General features: G+C 65.5%; 1 protein-coding gene across 1 annotated transcript; it reads left to right on the top strand.

Annotated features, from left to right (window-relative positions):
• Positions 1-2907: 2907 nt before the first annotated feature.
• Positions 2908-18738, top strand: LOC121487108. The gene is made up of 10 exons (XM_041748551.1): positions 2908-3001; positions 7557-7680; positions 7965-8052; positions 8384-8587; positions 13462-13547; positions 15603-15827; positions 16192-16303; positions 16519-16760; positions 17773-17905; positions 18061-18738. Exons 1-10 carry the CDS (start codon positions 2908-2910, stop codon positions 18736-18738), a joined length of 1986 nt encoding a protein of 661 aa, XP_041604485.1.
• Positions 18739-19018: the final 280 nt, after the last annotated feature.

Genomic DNA, 19018 nt, shown 5'->3' with positions numbered 1-19018 from the left:
GTTCGTGAGGTCCAGGGCGTGCCAAGCCTCCCGGGCGAGGCGGGGTCTGGGAGGGGGCTGCCAGCCAGGCCCACGGATGCCTGCGTGGAGCCCGTCCAGCGCACCCCGCATCCAGCCAAGATCTGTCCAGCTCCATATGGCCCTCCAGGCTCTCACGCTGACACCCCAACCCCAGGAAACCCCCTGCACCCGGCTCCCTGACGAGGGGAGCGGGCTGCCCCTGTGCGGCCCCAGTGCCGGCCAGGCCCTGCCAGGCTCCCCAGGGCTGCAGGCTCTGCCAGTTTTGTTTGCACTTGGAGGGGCTTCTGCGTGTTAACTCCCGGGGGCCTGACCACCCCTCCTGCCGACCTGGCTGGCCCCGGCCCGGCCACGCTGCGTGTGGGTCTCCTCCACCGGAGCTCACGGGCCTTCCAGGAGAGCGAGGACGGCTGCCCTTTCTGGCGAGGCGGTGCCCCTACCCGGGCCAAGGCCGCGGAGCCGCAGTGCCCTCACCCTGCTCTCTGGGGCCGGGCTGCTGGCCTCCCAGTCAGAACATTCCCAGGCACTGGAGGCTGAGCCCACGGCCACGGGCCCTGCGAGTCCTGGGCCTCCGCTCCCCAAGGCCCAGTTCCCTAGTGACGCCGTGAGGAGGGTCCAGGGTGCACCCCCCAGGGGGGCAGGGCAGCTGGGAGGGGTCCCTGGGCTGGCCGGCCCTGGTCCTCAGGCTTGTGAGGGTTTTTCCAGTGAGCTCCCAGCAGACAACACTCTTCACAGGGCTGGCCTCGCCCCACCTTGCCCAAGTCCAAGGGGGCGGCTGCCCAAGCGCATCCAGAGCTCCGTTCTCGCCGAGAGCATTCCACGGGCCCATCCTGGGGACGCGCTGCTAGGAAGAGTTCCTCATTTTTCATTTCCTTCCCCAGAGCACGGCGCACTGCCTGTGATCTCAGCTGAACAGAGCGCCCTATTCAGAGACAAAGGGGAAACAGTGTTTATAGCCCGGACCTGCCGGGGTAGATTGGGAAAGCCCCTCTGGCTCTGCACACAACCACCCTTCCTGGGACGATATCAGCTTTCAGGAGTGGATCCTGTGCTGGGGTGTGGGTCCCCGGCTGGGGCGGCTGTGAGCTCGGGGAGGGCCCGCATGCTCTGAGCAGCTGCCTGGGAGGGGCCCCGGCCCGCTCAGCGGCCTGTCCCGGAGGCAGGCTCCACGGCCACACAGCCAGCTGTGGGGGACGGCACCCGGCGCAGGTGTTGCAGACTCAGGGATGTGGCCTGCTGCACGGACTCCAGTGTTTCCTCCCCACTGTCTGGCCCTGGGCCTCCAGGCCGGCCCTGGACAGAAGACCTTCACGGGCTCAGCTCCGGCTGACCAGGGTGGAGGGCTGGACCTTGGGGCTGGTAACGTGTCTGTGGGTGGTGACTGACTGCCACCGGATGCTAGATGTGTGCTCCCCACCCTGGGTGGACGGCCTGCCTACGACATTGTTCACCAGGCTTCAAGGAAAACCTGTGCTGACTGGAGCCCCGTCTCAGAGCCAGGGAGCCAGGGGTGCGGGATCCCACCCCTGCAGTGGGTGAGGGGCCCCCGCTCCCAAGACAAGGGAGATGGGCCATGGGGCACATGGCGCAGAATCGTTCCCAAGGGAAGGAGACCTGCACCTGCAACTGCCCCAAATGCTGCTCCCTGGTCGGGGCCTCTGCTCTCCCTGCCGGCCTCGCCCTGCTGCCTCTCAGGCCCCTGCCCCCCAAAGCTGGCTCTGTGGCCCCAGCCCCGCCCCAAAGACACTTTGGGGGCTGAGCCAGCCCCTGCATGCGAGGAGGTATGGCCTCCTGGCAGGGCGTGCTGGGGGCCTGCAGGGACCCACCCCAGCCCCCTCACTGCCTCCCTAAGAAGAGGAGGTCGGGGAGGAAGTGGAGGATCACGGTTCTGTCTGTGTCTCCGAAACATGAATCAGGTGCCTCCTGCTTCTGGGTGTTGCTCTGGCCCAAGCCTGCCTGCTCGTGGGGTTCCTGGGTCCTGGAGGGAGCGGGTGGGCAGACCATCCCCTGTCCGATGGGGCCGCGGAGGCCCGGGGCTCCCGAGGAGAAAAGCTGAGAAGGGAAGTAGCTGACAGGGGGGTCACACCCGGGACATGGGCCTGCCCTCCCGTGGGGACCGTCCTGGTGCTGAGTGGGAGCCAGGCTGCCAGGGATTTCCCTTCTCCTGCTGTCCCTGTCGGCACCTGGGCTCTCCCACCGCAAGATGGGGATGAGTCCCCGGGTGGTGCCAGAGTAGGGGGGCGCAGTGAGATCCGACCTGGCTGTGCCCGGGGCTCCACACGGATGCCTCAGGGCGACGATTGGCGCGTCGCTACCTCTGATCACACGACACTTGGGTTTGCTCGTCAGCACAGGACGGTGGGTTTGTCGGCAAGAAAACAGACCGTGAACCAGGTAGAGAAGGTTCACTAGGAGCTGGGGGGCGGGGGCACCTGTCCCGGCCTCTGCACCGGGCGTCCCCGCCAGGGGCCGGAAGATCTGCTGCTCACTGGTGACCTGTGTGCCTCAGTTTCCTCCCATGACCCTGGGTCGGCGATGGCCTCACCAAGGTGCTCTGAGGAGTCACCTGGCTCAGCGCACGTGACGGGGCACGTGACAGGTACCCGCTGGCAGACTTGTCCCCAGGGCCCTGGAGCTCTGCTCCTCCCCCTCCCAGTGACCTGCGGCCAGCCTACCTGCCGCCCCCACAGCCCGGCCTTGGGGTGTGGGGTGTGGGGACAGGGGCGGGGTGCTGAGGCCCCCGTGGGAAGGTGCGGGCCACCCCCCGGGTTTGGGACTGAGTCCAGAGGGGCTTCTTCCTGGAGCAGCGGGAGCCTCCCCGCCAGCCTGAGGCCTGAGGCTTGAGGCCTGAGGCCTGAGGCCTGAGTCGGCGGGTGCAGGGGTGCAGCCATGGGCCGGCCCGCGGGGCTGCAAAGGGTTAAGGGGCGCACGGCCCGGTGGGAGTGCGACGGTGGGGCCTGCAGCGGGCAGAGCAGCCGGGCTGGTGCGGGGCCAAGAGCCCGGCGAAGGCGCTGCATTTTAATGAATCATTATTGCCGGGGAGGCCTTTGTCTTTCTTTATCCGGTGCACAATAAAAGAATTAATTAGACAGAAAATGGCAGGGCAAGGAACTGACAAGTCATTAAGGGCTGCTGAATGACCGATGAGATGCGCGCCGCAGTGGATTTCGGCTCCGGAATGATAATGGCCGGGCCGGGTGCTTTGTATGCGCGGCCAGCCGGCCTCTGTGCGGGCTTTGTGGGCGCTGGCATCGCAGCCGGGCGGGTCTGGCCGGATCCCCAGTGGCAAAGCGGGCAGTGGGAACCGCAGACAGAACGGGTGTATTAATTTTCGTGTGCAGACACAGCAGTAAATATTTGGATGTGAAGGGACTCTGGGATGGGTGCTCTGGCCCCTGGACGCTACTTCCTGGCCCGGGGTGGGGTGCGGGGGATGGAGGCTGGCACAGCAGTGCTCCCCCCACTGTGAGACGAGACATACCGAAGGCAGGGGTGGGGGGCGGAGAGGAAAGAGGGGGAGACCCAGAAGCTCTTCCCGGAGCCCGGCTCTGCCACCCTTTGCTGCTGTCATGGTTATTCAGACGTCACGGGGAAAAAGTGCCACCCACAGATCTGGCTCTCCCACCCAGAAAAAATGAGCTCCTTGGGGGGCTGGGAGGGCAAGAGTGGAGAGTCTGTGAAGTGGGAGTTCATCGGGGGTCCCACTGCCCACGGCTCCTGACCCTGTGACCCGCAGCCCTGGGGGGGGGGTCAAAAACTGGCCGAATCTTCCCCCTGGTTTCCTGCAGCTTTGCAGCACGTCCGATGCCCCTGTGGCTGTGGCCTGTGGTAGGGGTCTCCCCTGCCCCAGGGGTGACGAAGACATCGGGGAGAAAGCAATGTTGGTCAGACAGTCAACAGCCCTTCCCTGGCTGGACGTCAGGGGACAGAGGTACAGCTGGACAGCTGCCGAGCCTTAGCACATCTCTGCAGGCCGTGCCCTCTCCTTTGGCCGTTGTGACATTCTGCAGGGAGCAGATGGGGATGGCGTGAGGCTGCACCCCAGGGCTGTTCCCGGGGCCGCTGAGACCAGAGGACGGCCTGTCCCACGGACCGAGGGCGAGTGCTGGCTGCTGCTGGGTGTGGGGGACTCCACCCCAAGTCACGCTGCATGGAGCAGAGGCCACACCTGTTTGCAGGTTACAAGTGTCCCCCAGGTGGCAGGCATCCAGGAACCCCTGGGAAGCACTGTCGGTGTCTTTGCAACTCACTGTCTGATGGTTGAGTGTGTGCCCCCCTCAAATGTGTGAGAGCCTAAGGCGGGCCATGGCACCCTGGGCATCGCCCCTGCAGGGAGGGAGGAGCTTCCCCTTCTCCGCGCTTCCTGGGGCCACTCAAGTCCCCTTAGGAACTTGGTTGCTCTTGTGGGAGGGATGAGGTGGCCGAGGACCTGGGTGACTCTGGCTCTAGGAACACAGCTATTCTGCCTTTTCCCAAATAGGGAGAGGATGGAGGCAGGGTCCAAGTTTACCCTGAGGCATGGTGCCTGGCATCTGCAGCTTGGGCTTCCCAGGGTGCATGGCCTCGCACAGCTGACGGGCCTCTCTGGCCTCAGCAGTCCATCTGTAAAATGACAAGGACAATGGCCACCTCCCCAGAGACGGTTCTTGGGAACACGGGGGATGCATGTGAGCCTGTGCTCAGTATAGGATTTGGTTAGAAGCAGCCACTCAACACACGTCACCCAACATTGCTGTTGAGCTAAAGTGATGAGGCTCACGTCTCAGCAAGGGGCTGGCCTGCCAGCCAGGCAACCTGTTGTCCATCCATCCATCATCCATCCGCCCATCCTTTTTTCTATTCATCTGTTCTTTTTCTTTTAAGATTTTATTTATTCATGAGTGAGAGAGAGAGAGAGAGAGAGAGAGAGAGAGAGAGAGGCAGAGACACAGGCAGAGGGAGGAGCAGGCTCCATGCAGGGAGCCCGATGTGGGACTTGATCCTGGGTCTCCAGGATCACACCCTGGGATGAAGGTGGCGCTAAACCGCTGAACCACTCGGGCTGCCCCATTCATCTGTTCTTCTATCCATCCTTCCTACCATCCATTCTTCTTTCTACCCATCACCTATCATCATCCATCCATTCATCTGTGCATCCATCCATCCATCCATCCTTCTTGCTATCCATCCATCCACCCATTCATCCATCCATCCATCTGTCCATCCATCTACCCATCCATCTTCCATCGGTCTATCTGTCCATCTGTCCACCCATCCATCCACCCATCTGTCCATCCATCCATCCGTCCATCCATCCATCCATCCACCCATCCATCCATCCACCCATCCATCTATCTGTCCATCCACCCATCTGTCCGTCCATCCATCCATCCATCCATCCATCCATCCACCCATCTGTCCATCTATCCATCTGTCCACTCATCCAGTGACCATCATGCAGCAGATACTGGGCTTTAAAGAAGGAGACTGATCTGGCTCTGCGTCCCCTCGGCTCAGCAGTAAAGGGTCCTCTAGGACAAATGCAGGGGACTGCAGGCACCTGCACAGGGGCCCAGGCTGCTGCACAGGCGGAGAGGGAGACTTCCCGGGAGAGCTGCATCCCCTGAGGTGTTCTACAGTCTCATCCCCACGCAGGGGCCTGTGAGCTCAGCCCTGGTCCAGAGCAGGTCTCGGTAACCAGCTTCATCCTCTGCTCTTTCACTCAGTGCCGGGGAGCTCTCTCCTCTCTGGCCTGGAGTGAGTGGCCACACCAAGTGGAGGTGGAGCCATGCCCCAGGCAGGTGGGGCTGCTGGACGGGGACCCAGCCTGGCCCCTCCCAGGGCTTGGTGAGCCATAGGATGCCCAACTCGCCCGAGTTTTCCTGGGCATTTCCCATTTTAGCACTGGAAGTCATGTGTCCCAGAGGGTGGTCACCCTAGTAAACAGGCGTGGAAACTTCCACACTGCTCACGCCTGGCTGCAGTGTGGGTGGGGAGCAGGGGGTGGAGGGCAGGCCTATCCCAACATGGGCAGCCTCCTGAGCTCAACAGGGTGACTGCGCCATGACTGCGTGAGTGTCACCCCGCACCTAAGTCATACTGGACACAGCCGGACGCTCAGGGAGTGTTTGCCGCGTGAGCAAGACCCTGAGGTGTGCCCAACACTCCCGCACCAGACGCGGCTCCGCGGGGTCGCCAGAGCAGGGGGAGTGGGGGGCAGCACACGAGGAGCCGAGAAGACGTGGGCCAAGGGCTCGTCCTTCAGACGATTTCAAACCACAGTCCCACGGAAAGCCCACAGGCCAGTAACCGATGAGCGGCAAATCCCCTCCCAGGCGTGTGCACGCCCGGCCACAGTGCACACTCCTGTGCTCCGTTAGACTAGAACGTTCTTTGTAGGCTGCCGACCAGGAGCTTCCCCACACCCTTCAAGTAAATAAATGAGTTATGATCTCTCACACATTGGGGGGATCCAACTGGATGGCGAGAAGGAGGGGAGGCCCGCCCGAGCTCCCGCCGCTGACAGGGGACGGACGTTCTGCAAGGTTCCATCTATGCAAAGTAGCAGCAGGGGTTTGTTTGGTATTGATTTTTTTTTAAAGGCAGAGCAGTGAGAAGAGCATTTCTGGGAGACTTCTTCCCAAGTCCATCCAGGGTTACACTGACCTGCCCCATGGAAAGGCACATCCTAGATGTGTCTCCCCAGGCTTGGGGGTCTCCACGCTCCAGAATGTTCCTCTGTGTTCATTCTTGGGCATCTGGAGCCTTCTCCTCCACTGAGGGAGAGGAGGGGACAGGAGGATGGAGCCCACTCACTGGTGCCCCGAACCCCGGGGAGAGGAAGTGTCCCCCCAGAGCGTGGCTAAAAAGAGGAAATCTAAGTGCCAGGTGGCTGATGCTCCCTCGGGACCAGGGGGCCGTCTACTCATCAAGGGCCCCGAGCACCCCAGCAGGGCTGGGGGCAGACGGGTGTGCAGGAGGGGTGGACGCTGTGCCCGGGAGGAGGGCGTCCCCTCCGGCTCCTCAGCCAGTGTGCTCTCAGCAAGGCACAGAGGCATGCTGGGCTGGCGCCCGTCTTCCTCTATTTCACACATGAGGGGACACGGCCTGACAGGTCTGTCCCACAGTCACCCCACCGCTGGGACCCCGGGCCCATCCCTGGGAAGGACATGGGATGGGCTGGGCTCTGCCCAGGAGCAAGGACCCCCGTACCCGTCTGCCCTCTGAGCAGCACTGGGGTCTCTGGGAAGTAGAAGGGCCCTTGTCACGTCAGCTGGTCTGTGTCCCCGCTGGTCCCACGGGCGCACCAGCCTGCAGGAGCACACCGGCCATGCCGCAGGGGGAGCATTCTGGGCTGGTCCTAAGGCTGCTGGGAAGCTCCTGACTGCAGGTGCACCCCCGGGAGGGCAGTGGGCACCCTGGGATGCTCAGGCCAGCCCCACGCCCCAGAAGGACCCGCAGGCCCCCTTGGGAGCTGGTCCAGCTGGCACAGTTCGGGCGGGGGGTGGGGAAGCACTGGACACCAACGCTGGCTGCACCCCTGCCACCATGACCGCCAGCCCGGCAGGAGCTGCAGGACCACCAGGCAACCACGCAGGAAGCGCTGGCTGGCGCGTTTCCTCCCCCAGCCCCTCCCGCCCTCCCGCCCCCAGGCCGGCTGCCACCACCTCAGGAATGCGCAGGGTGGGATCAGCCGGTGCTGCCATGCCGCAGGGGCTGTGGGGAGGTGGGCGTCCTGCTCCCATCTGGCAGGAAAGTCATTTTCTCGCGGAGCAGGGACGCAGCCAGCTCTGCGCCTTTGGAAGGGAGACAGAGTACATCTTAATTTGCAACGGGGTCTCAGGGCCCTCGCCCCCGCCTCCTGCTTCGCACACCTCGGGAGTGAGATCGGAGGGCTGACGTCCCCAGAGCGTCCCCAGAGCGGGCGCCCGTCACCTGTTCCTCCCATTTGCGAGCTAATTCCGCAGGGCCCGTGGGCGGCGGCGGGTGCGGCGGATCCGGAGTGTGGGCGAGGCTGCTCCCTGCTTCGTTACAAAACAGCCCGAGCGGAGGCTCGTTTGCATGAAGCCCCCGAGAGTCCCCAACCACATATCATCCTCTCGTTTGCGTTCCCGAAGCTCTAAGCTCGGGTCTGCAAGATGCCCCCTCGGCTCCCAAACGCCGCGTCGGACAGTGGAGGGACCCCAGTCCCAGGCAGCTTCTGCGGCCCCCGCTGGCTGCAGACTCGGTTTACCCGCCTGAGACACAGGCACCCGTGCGCTGCCTGACTGGGGCCCTCAGAGGGCGAGCGAGCCAGCAGGGAAGGAGGTCCCGGGTGGGGCGGCCTGGGGGTCAGCTCCACCTGGCGAAGGGGATTAAGATGCTGTCCCCTCCCACCCCCCTGCAGCCAGAGGTAAAGAAGCAGAGTGACAACGAGGGCTGGTGCTGGCTCGGAGGCTGGGGTGGCCATGACGCGAAGGACGCCTGTGCCCAGCGGCCCCGCCACCCACCCGGCCCACTGTTGCCAGAGACCCTGCCCTTGGGCCCTGGGAGCTTGGAAGCAGGCGGACGGGGCCACGCGGGGGCCCATCACGGCAGGGGCTGGCTCTTGGTGGGCGTCCAGGGAGCGCCGCACCTGGCACATCAGAGGTCCGAGTGCCCCCCGCCAGGGCTGTGCTGGTGCCCGCGGGTGACGGCAGAGCAGTGGGGCAGGCAGGGAGCCTGGGAGAGGGCCCGGGCCCAGGACGGCCCCTTCAGGGCTCAGGGGAGAGGGAGGCCAGCAGGCTTGAGCCTCAGGGCATTTGCTGTTCCCAGGAGGCCAGATGGGTGCGCAAGGCGGGGGAGGAATGGATAGAGACCTCCGGGGACCCCTCGGAGCAGGGGGGCCCTTTCCCATGACCCCAGACCTGGGAGGCTGGCCTGGGACTGCGGGGGACGCCTCTCCATGGTTCTCCCTGAGGGTTTAGGATCCCCAACCACAGCACATGACCCACACCTGTGACCTCAGACGAGGCAAGAGACGAGGCCAGGTGCACATGAGGACGCACGTCCCTCCAGGGCCTGCCCTGGAGCCCTCCCACGCACCGCTCCGGGCGGTCCCAGGCAGCAGGGAACCCCGACACCGCCACCCAGGCCACGGGGCGCTGGAACGGCCAGGGCAGCCCGTGGATCAATGCTTTCTGCACCCCAGCTCGACCTCAAGTGTCCACCCGTGCCTGATGGCTGGCTCTGAGCTCCCCCGGGCCCTGGCCTCAGAGAGAGCTGTGCCCTCGGATGGGAGCCCCGGGGCGCAGGAGAGGCCAGGCGTCTGCCAGCTCCGGGCCGCGCTGCGCCGGGGGAGCCTCTGAGGAGCGGGCTCTCCGGCGCGGGCTGCGCCGGGGGAGCCTCTGAGGAGCGGGCTCTCCGGCGCGGGCTGACTTCAGGGGTCCGCGCCCGCTCCGTGAAATCAAAACCACATTTTCTCTCCTGGAGCTTCCCAGGGTGTTTTAAACCAGACTCAGAAAACTCGTTTGGACAGATGCCGTGTCTCCCCGGGAGGATTTGATTTTCCCTGGAATGCCAGCGGGAAAATCAGCTGGAAGTGGAAGGAGAGGGGGCGGGGAGGGACAGCAGAGACGGGTGGGGACACAGTGGCATACCCGGCCCGCACACCTCCGTGCTTACCTGGGATGGCCCGAGGGATTCCGCGGTGGGACCCCACCCCCGGCTCAGCCTGCTGTCCCAGGGTGAGGTGCTGTCCTCAGAGGGAAGGACCACAGCCGAGGACAGGAGGTCCCTGTGAGCCCCAGAGCTGACCCCGCCCCCCAGGACCTCGGCATCCACACTCGGGCTGTCTACACTCCGTGAGACCAAATCGACCTTGATAGCCCTGCGCCTTGTCTTCCCAGTGACGCCTCCAGGGTGGCCCAGTGAGCACGGAGGCCGGGCAGGGCTCGCTCAGGGTGGCGGGAGCGCAGGGTGACGGCCCATCACCGTAGCAGCAACCCAGACTTGGCCACACCTGCTCAGGACAGGGTGAGGCGGTGACACCTGCCCCCGCGTGCAGAGGGACCTCGGAAACTCAACACTGGGGAGAGAGGCCACCACCAAGGCTGCACGTCGTGTGACTGCACTTCCAGGAAATGTCCGGAACAGGCCAGTCCAGAGTCAGAAAGCAGATCCACGACTGCAGGGAGGGGGTGGTGGTGGTGAGGGAGGGTGACTGATGAAGGGGGCAGGGCCTCAATCCATGTGGGGGATGAGAAAGTCCCGGGGTCACACACATGGTGCAAGTCCTAAGTGCCCCGGAGTCACCCACTGTAAGGCGGCCAAGCGCACCTCAATGAAGAAAGTGAATTTTTTTAAAGATTTTATTTATTCATGAGAGACATAGAGAGAGACAGAGGCAGAGACACAGGCAGAGGGAGAAGGAGGCCCCATGCAGGGAGCCCGACGTGAGACTCGATCTCGGGACTCCAGGGTCAGGCCCTGGGCTGAAGGCAGCGCCACCCAAGGATCCCCAAGAAAGTGAATTAAAATAGATTCGCAGCAGCCAGGGTGACTCAGGTTCGGGGTGACTCATCCAGGCCATTTGCACTGTGGCCACTTAAAGACAAATCTGACCTTTCCCAGAAAGCCAGCGGCCAACGCGGGGTCCCTTGGGCCCCAGCGGGCGGGAAGCAGCCTTCGGCCAAAACAGAGACAGGCTGAAGCTCAGAGCTTCCCTCGGCCAAGCGGCGGCTGCAGGCTCGGCCCTCCTGGGTCTGGGGGGGCAGCTTTGGGTTTGGACGAATGGAAGCCCTTGTCAGAGCCTGGCAGGTGGGGCCCGGGGGCTGAAGCGTGTCAGGGCGCAGGGAGAGGAGCCGGCACCAGGTGGCGGGAGGGTAGGTGGCCTCTGGGGGGGCAGGGGCGGCAGCCAGGCCAGCACCCCGGGGACCCTGCCCGGGGCGAGCACTGCGACTGGAGCGAGGCCCCGAAGTGGATCTGGAGCTCCCACTCCCCTCGCACCCCAGCCTCCAGGGCCGAGCACAGACCTGGTGAGCACCCAGACACCCCCATCCTCACCCCCCCGGCTCAGGGGCTCACGCCTCCCCCCACAGTCACACACCACTGTGCGAGGAAGGGACAGGCCCTGACAAAATTTTGCTGGTTTTGCAGGAAGTGCCGCCGGTGGCAGAGTTGGGAGCCCAGATGTGGCCCCCGAAGGGGCTGAGTGCCCGCGGGTTGCCCAGAGTCCCATGCGCCCCACGTACCCCAGACAGCGGCACCTGCATGCTATGCGAACCAACGCCGCCCCCCCACAGTCCACCCACGTAGTCAATCCCCCTTCTCATCATTCCTCAGCCCTCAGGCCTCAGTATCCGGCAGCCACCACCCAGTCATGTCCCCAAGGCTGGTGGACGCGCAGGGGGCGTGGGGAGGCCTCCCCAGAGCCCTGGGCCGCCCCAGCGTTGCCCGGGTGAGCATGTGGGGCCGGGGGCCGGGCAGGCACTGGGCAGCCCCTTGCGGAGGAGGGCTCAGGCCCTGGGCCCTCGAGGGCCGCCTCTGGGGGGGGGCTACTCGCCCTCTGTGCGCCGTTGCTCCCTGGTGTGATCTCCGGGTCCGTGACCCTGCTGTCAGGGATGACAGCCGGCACAGAAAGGACTCCGTGCTCAGGCAGTGGCCCTGGCGCTGCGGCCTCCAGGTGGGCACTCAGCTGAGCCCCCCGCAGGTGGGGAAGCAGAGGCGCAGAGCAGCTCGACACCAGGACCCCTGTGGGGTGGAGAGTCTGTTGCAAATGATCTCGCATCCCATCGTCACCAGGACCCTGCGTCCCACCTGTCCCCTGGGGTCCCCGCGGGCAGGAGGTCATGTCCCAGACAGCAAGTGAGCCTCTTGGTGCCTCCTGGTGGTCAGAGCATGGTGCCCCCCGCTACACACCCTGTCGTGGGCCTGGGGGCCGGGGTCAAGGGGTAGTGGACCTGGGGGTGTGGCCAACTGCCAACTCTGAGCCCCCGGGCGTGATTATTGCCCCACATCACAGGGGTGGCCGTGGGATGCAGACGCTCGTATGGGCTGGGCGTGTCCCCCAAGTCCCCACGTTGAAGTCCTAACCCCCAGCTCCTCAGAATGGGCCTTCGAGGGGTGATGGAGGTACAGTGAGGTCATTAGGGTGGCCGCCACCCTGGGACTGCATCTCTAGGAGGTCGCGGAGGTGCCCGTGGGGACATGTGGAGCCGGCCCTGCCCACCTGCACCCCGCACCTCGCACGCTGGCTTCCAGCCTGCACGGTCGTCACGACAACACCCCCCCCCCCCCCCCCCCCCCCCCCCCCCCCCCCCGTCTGAGCAGACGGAAGCCACCAAGTACTTGATTAAGACACTTGCAGGTCCAGGGCAGCACGCCTTAAGGCATCCCATGGCCATGCTCCGGGAGGGGTTCCAGAAACTTCTGGCTCCTCAACGGGTCCCCAGCAGCCCCTCCCCAGGGACCTGCCCATCGGGGCTCAGGCCACCCCCTGCCCCGAGCACAGCATGCACGCACACAGCGGGGGGCTCACCACCCACCCTCCCCTGGACCACGCCTCTGCCGGAGACCATGCAGTGTGCCCCCTGCGAGGCGAGCGCTGGGGCCAGGGCGCCGGGCCTGCTCCTCCGCCTGGGGCTGCCTGCCCGCCAGGCCGCAGCACTGAGCCTCACAGCCCGGGCTCCTGTCCCATCCAGAGGCTGTGAATGGACATTTCATGGAAAAAGGGGCCGAGTTATTTCTCCCTAGCATAGGGAAGCACCCCTGGCGGGCTCCGGGTGGCTCATGGCCACAACCCTAGCAGGGGCGGGGGCGCGGGGGGCCTATGTGAGCCGCCCTGGATGCCCCTGTGGCCGCCGGGCCCCCTGCCCACGTGGGAATTGGTCAATATTGATGCAGAGCAAAGGTGGCGCCGGAGCCCCCTCGGCGGAGGGCACGTGCTGGCGACCTGGGGCTCCGGGCCCTGGGCTGGGCACACACTCAGGCGGCCGACCTGCGCGTACCCTTGCACCCCTGCCACCCCTGCAAGGGGGAGAATTTCCCTGAGGCTCGGCCCTTTGGGTCCCCTACCCTTTGCAGGGCGCGAGCTGGACCGGCCCTCTCTGGGAGGGGGTGTCCAGGCCCCATCGTGTCTGCAGCTGAGGAGTCAGTGTTACAGCCCCAGGGGGACGGGGGCACTGGGCCCTCAGTGTGGATGCCTGTCGGTCCAGGCTCCCAGCCCCCCACCTCCTTCCCAACCTTTGCCGGGAGGAGGAAGCAGGCTCTGGCCAGAGGCCGCAGACCCAGGCCCGGGGAACATGCGACCTCAGAGCAGTGGGTGGGGGCATCGCTGGAGATGCCCCGGGTTGGCCCGGCTCATGCGGCTCCCTGGGCATCCTGAATCCAACAGCTTGTCCTTGCTTACCTCTGGAGACGGAGGGCTCACTCTCTGGTTGTGGCCCATGCTTGGTGGGATGGCTTGAAGTGAGGCAACTTTTCTCTGTTCCTGCCATCTTCCTTCAGCCACTCCTGATTTCGGAGGGCCTGGAGCTGGGCGTGTTACTAGGCTCCCCAGTCACCATCATCTCCCTGCGGACGACGGTGTCAGGGTGGGCAGGGCTGGGGGCCGGGGGCCGGGGACCGAATCTTTCCTGGTCCAGTCCAGCAGCAAACACCCCTGCCTAGAAAGGGAAGTCAGCGGTGACTGAACGAATGAGTGAATGAATGAATGAATGCATAGGTTTGCTGCTGACCCGGGAGGCCCCAGAGTCTCTCCGAGAGGGGCCGAGAGCCCACCCTGATCCTGTCCCCTCGGCGGCCCTGCCAAGTGTCATAAAAACAGCTCAGAGCACCAGGCCGGCTCACTTACTGCCTCGGGGGCAGAGGTTAAGCAGATCCCTCCCCGGGGTTTACTGCGGCTCCTGCCTGGGGCGGCCCGCGACCCAGAGCACCCTTGCAGGAGCCCCCAGGCGGGGGGCCCAGCTCATAGGAGCCCCCAGTTGCTTGTGGACAGACTCCCGCCAACAGGCCCTTCACAGAAACTGTTTGTAAAACTCACTTTCCAGTAACTGGTGAATCAGAGGCTCGGACAGGCCTCGCCCGTTGAAATGCGCATGGATGCCTTTATTCTCTTGATTCTGTGCTGGTTTGAATTTTTGGAAGACGATGTGGGGGAGGGAGGGCAGGTGAGCCTGGGGGGTCCGTGCTCTACCCTCTGCCCAATGGGCCCCGCTGACCTGCCTCCGCCCCTCATCGGGGACGGGGCTGGGGGCACTGGTGCTCAGCATGAAGGGTGGGGCCCTACTTGGTCTCGGGTCACCCTGAGGGTCGTCAGATGCATGCGGTGGGAGGGGCTAGGGCTGTAGGGGGGCACCTGGCCTACCTGCCGGGCCTGGTTCTGGGACCCCCGATGTGAATCCGCCCCCACCTGAGGGACACAGGACCCTGTGGCAGGAGAGGCCACCTCCCCGGGCGGGATGCGACTGGCCGCCCCTGTCCCTGTCCACACAGGAGCTGCCACCTGGGGCTGTCCTGGAGGGTGGTGGGCTCCCCATGCTCCCCGGGCCTCTGCTCAGTCACCAGTCATAAGGGGGCTTTGAGAGCCTAGCCCAGGGCAGGTGGCACGGACCTTGGGAGTTGGGAGCCCTGGAGGCCTGCGGGCGGCCATGCCGTGTGCTCCTCCTCCCAGCGGGGGATGTGCATGGCACCTGGGGCAGAAGCCTGGGCTTGGGGAGCCAGCAGGCGGGGTGGCCGAGCCGCTGCATGGACCCCGGCCTCCAGGGGGCCTCACACCCAGCGCCCAGCGGGGAGCAGACCTGCCAAGACGCTCAGTGGGGGTTGGGGGTGCTGCTGTGGTGCTGCAGTGGCTCCCCCAGGCCAGGCCTGTCCTGCTCTCTGTAGGGCAGCTGGCTCAAGGGCCCCCGGCAGGGGCTGGGGGAGCAGAGCCCTTGGGGGCTGCCCTGCCCGCGGCCAGCGGCCCCACACGGCGTGAGTCATCGAGGCTGGCAGGGCCACGGGGTGGGCAGGAGGCCCGGGGGACAGGGGCCATGCCCCGTCTGGCCAGATGGTTGAGTCTCTACCAGGCGCCTGAAATAACCCTCGGGGCGCCCAGCAGGGGGAGGACGGTGTGGACGCCGGCAGGACAGACACTGCGGGCAGCGCTGCCAGGCCAGTAACCAGAGCCTGGCCCGGGGACACCCCTCTGGCCCGAGCACAAAGCCGGGGGGCAAACCCCTCTCAGAGGCTCCGCACCCCCCACCCTGGGCCTGACGGAAGCCTGCATCCTTCCCCGTGGCCCCGGGGGGCGGGGGACAGTGCTTCCGCAGGGTCTCCGTCCAACACCTCCCCCTGAGCCGGTAGACTCTCAGCAGGGACTGCAGCCCGGCCCCCACTTCCTGTCACCCAGGGCAGCCACCTCACCCGGGGCACGGGGCGTTAACGCAGGGGTCATGTCAGCATCCCGGGACCTCCGTAGTCATCGCACACAAACCAGGTGGCTGAGGACAGTGGCCAGGAGCCTTCCCCCATTACAGAGGGCGCCTTCCTGTAAGGACACAATCCTGACCCGGGATGACCTCGTGACCTCCGTGGGGACTATTTCCACATGAGGTAACGGGGGGCGTGCATGTGGGGCACCAGCGCAGTGCCCAGGTGTGGACACCCAGAGCGGTGGGCTCGGGGGCACAGCCGGGTCTTCGGGGCCTGTGGGCGGTGGGCAGCCCTGGGGCCGAGGGGCAGCGGCTGGTCAGAGCCGGCGAGGGCCGGGCCGCGGCACTGGGAGGCCGACAGGTGTGCGGCCGCGCGGTGTTGAAGGAACACGTCCGCTCCCCTTCTCCAGGCAACCCAGTGTGCAGGGGTGTCCATGGGGCAGAGAGGCCCGTGAACGCGAGGTGCGGGGGGCCAGGCAGGCACCGCACGCGGTGGGGATGGGCGTGCAGGCTGCGGGCAGTTCCAAGGGCTCTGCAAGGCCTGTGGTTCCCTGGAGCCCCCTCCGAGGGCAGCAGACCCCCATCCTCTGCGGGGGAGGGCTCACGGCCTCACTGGTCCCCGGGCATTGAGGGAGACGGCACCAGCCCAGCACCCCCAGCCTGGTTCTGGAGACGAGGGTCCCAGGGGCACTGGGGCAGTGAGCAGGCTCCGTCCTGAGCACAGGGGGCATGGCCCGAGGGGACGGAGGACAGAGGCCAAGTGGCGGCCATCTGCTCAGGACACCGGAGCCCCGCTGGCCCTGGGTTTAGACCTTCTGGCCTCCAGAGCTCGGGGAGCACAAGCTGCTGCAGTTCGGACCCTGACCCGCATCCGTCTCCACGGCTGCCGTTCTCGCCGGCCATCCTTGCCGCTCTGGGCCGGTGGCCACAAGCCTCCAGTCGGACCTCCACTGGGGGCTCCCTGGCTGCCTCCACCCCTCATCCCAGCATGTCCTGTCCCTCGTGTGGCTGTCCTGGGTGGACAGAGAAGCTGGTGAGAGCTGCACGTGGGGATGTGGGCGCCGGAGGGGGACTCGGGGAAGGAGCCGGAGGCTGTGACTGGGCCTCGTGTCCGTGTGGCCAGGGCCTGACTCCGTCCTCCAGCCTCAGGTAGGATGGCCAGGGGTGTCTCCGATCCCGCCAGCCCACGTCCTCCCGTGGGATCGCAGCTCCGGGGCAGCAGGGATGCGCCATCCCTCCGCTGAAGCCGCTGAGCCGACCGCATAGCGCTGGGGGTGCAGCAGGTGCCCAAGGAGCCTCAGAGCCCACACCACGGGGTCAGCGCTTGCTGCGCTTCGAGACCTGTGCTACTGGACACCGAGCTTTCTTCAAAATGCACCCGATTTTGAGCTTCAGGTCTGCTTTGAAAGATTTCTGGCTGCAGGCTTTCGATGTTGGAGGGCTGTCCCCCATTGCACCAGGGTGGGGGCTCCGGCCTGTCAGGAGGGAGGGCCCCCCTCTGAGGTCCTGCAGCCACCCAAGGACCTCCATGGGTCTGCTTCGGGGCCGCACGCACGTCCCCCCATCTAATGCACACCCAGGAGCCCGTCACAGGCAGGTGGGGGGTCGTCCGGGGCACATCTGGGGGGGCCACGTCCAGAGGAACGGGGAGGAGGGGGGATGGCTGTCCAGGCTCTCGGCAGCCGCCATGTCCCCGAGCAGCATCCGTCTACTGCCCACAGCGATCTGATAGCTGAGCAGCTGCTGGGGACTCAGCAGCCCCAGAAGGCAGCCGGTGTCTGTGCAGGGTGGGGAGCGAGGGCTTCGGCTCTGAGTCCCGTCCACAGCCCCGAGTTCTGTCCACGGCCCCATGGCCTCGGGCGCCCACCAACGTGGCTTCCTGTCCGGCCACACGCCCTCACCGTGGTCACAACGCAGGGGCGTCCGCTGCCGGGCATGCATGTGGGTGTGCGTGCACGTGGCTTGGGGTGGCTCACACGTGTGAGCCCTGGGCCCGCTCCAGCTCCGGGCAGCTTCAATGCCCTCTCCGCCCTGGGACCCTGGAGAGCTCCGGGGTGACAGAGAGGGATGGGGCTGGCCCTGGACACTCGGGGACCCCCACCCCCAGGAGAGCTCCCCGCTGGGCTTCCTGCAGGTGGCAGGGTGGGGGGCAGGACCCCAGCCAGGGGTCTAGATGCCCGCAAGCCAGACCCTTGCTGACACGGGTGTGGTTGTGGTCCTAGCGCCCTGGGACCTCACCTGCGTGGGCCCCTCAGCTCCTATTCCCGGCTCTGGTCTCACTGCAGCAGCAGCCTGGGCCCCCTCCTGGGTTTTGTCCACAAAACCCGAGTGGGCAAGCTGTCCCTGCAAGGTGGGGTCTGCGTGTGACGAGGCTCAGGCGGCTACAGCCCCTGTCTATGGGTCTCAGGATGGTGTTGGTGACGGCAGGACCCCAGGACCCCCAAGGCGGCCCCCCGGCCTCGGGCCACACTGAACAGGCCCCGTCCGAGCCAGCTGTCCATCCAGGGGAGCCTACAGGGCACGGCCTCCCACCACAGTGGGTTTGTGCAGCACTGGGGTGGGGCCATGCATGTTCCCGCCCGTCCCCTGTGGCACCCGGCCGGCTTGGACCCGTCCCCGTGGGGCGTGGGGGACGAGGGCACATTCGTTTCCAAAGCCTGGTGTCCTGAGACAGCGACATGTTCCTCTGGGGCAGTCCGCAGGTCAGAGGTGCGACGCAGGCCTCCTGGGTCCAAGGTCAAGGTGTGGGCCGTGCTGGCTCCTTCTGGAGGCCCCGGGGGGACCCTGCTTCCTGCCTTTCCTGGCTTCTGGAGACCCTGCATCCTCGGTGACGGCCCCTCCTCCTTCTCCTCTCCCCGGCCACCCCTCTGCCCTGAGGACCCGGGATGACACGGGGCTCACGTGGGCGACCCAGCAGAACCCAGGGCAGGAGTTTCCGGAAAAAAAATCAAGCAAGACGCAGGCTGCCGGGGAGCTCCATCCACACCCAGGGGGCCGGGTCTGTGCCCCACGCTGGCACATCTTAGGAGGCTTCCAAGGGGCGCTGGCCTCGGGACTGTGGACACGGGGCTCGAACCTGAGGGCCGGGCACTTCTGTGGACCTGGCTGGCCACCTGCAGACCGGGGGTTCCAGGGTCTCCCCATCCAGGCACCAACAAGCTCTAAGCCCATTGCACAAACCGTAGTCAGGGAGGGGCCAGGGTCCCGGGGTGACGAGCCCCAAGCCGTCTGCGGAGGCTGCCCCCACCCCGCCCTCTGTGAGCCTCCTAAGACCCACCCTGCCCGCCAGGAAGCTCCGAGCAGGGGGACGGACGTGCCTCCACCTCCCTTGCAGAAGCTCTCATTTCAGGGCCCTGGGTGGCTCAGGGGTTGAGCATCTGCCTTCAGCCTAGGTTGTGACCCTGGGGTCCCGGGATCAAGTCCCATGTCGGGCTCCCTGCGAGGAGCCTGCTTCTCCCTCTGCCTGTGTCTCTGCCTCTCTCTCTCTCTCTGTGTCTCTCTGAATAAATAAATAAAATCTTAAAAAAAATAAAATAAAAAGCGCCCGTTTCTTCAGCATTTCTTCTTCCCTCTTCATGCACTATTTGTTTTCTTAAAGAATCACTTTTTGATGGGATGAGCACTGGGTGGTATGCTGTCTGTTGACAAATTGA

Source organism: Vulpes lagopus, chromosome 3, assembly GCF_018345385.1.
Source record: "Vulpes lagopus strain Blue_001 chromosome 3, ASM1834538v1, whole genome shotgun sequence".
In the NCBI taxonomy this organism is placed as follows: Eukaryota; Metazoa; Chordata; class Mammalia; order Carnivora; family Canidae; genus Vulpes; species Vulpes lagopus.
This window is presented reverse-complemented; position numbering and strand designations above follow the sequence as displayed.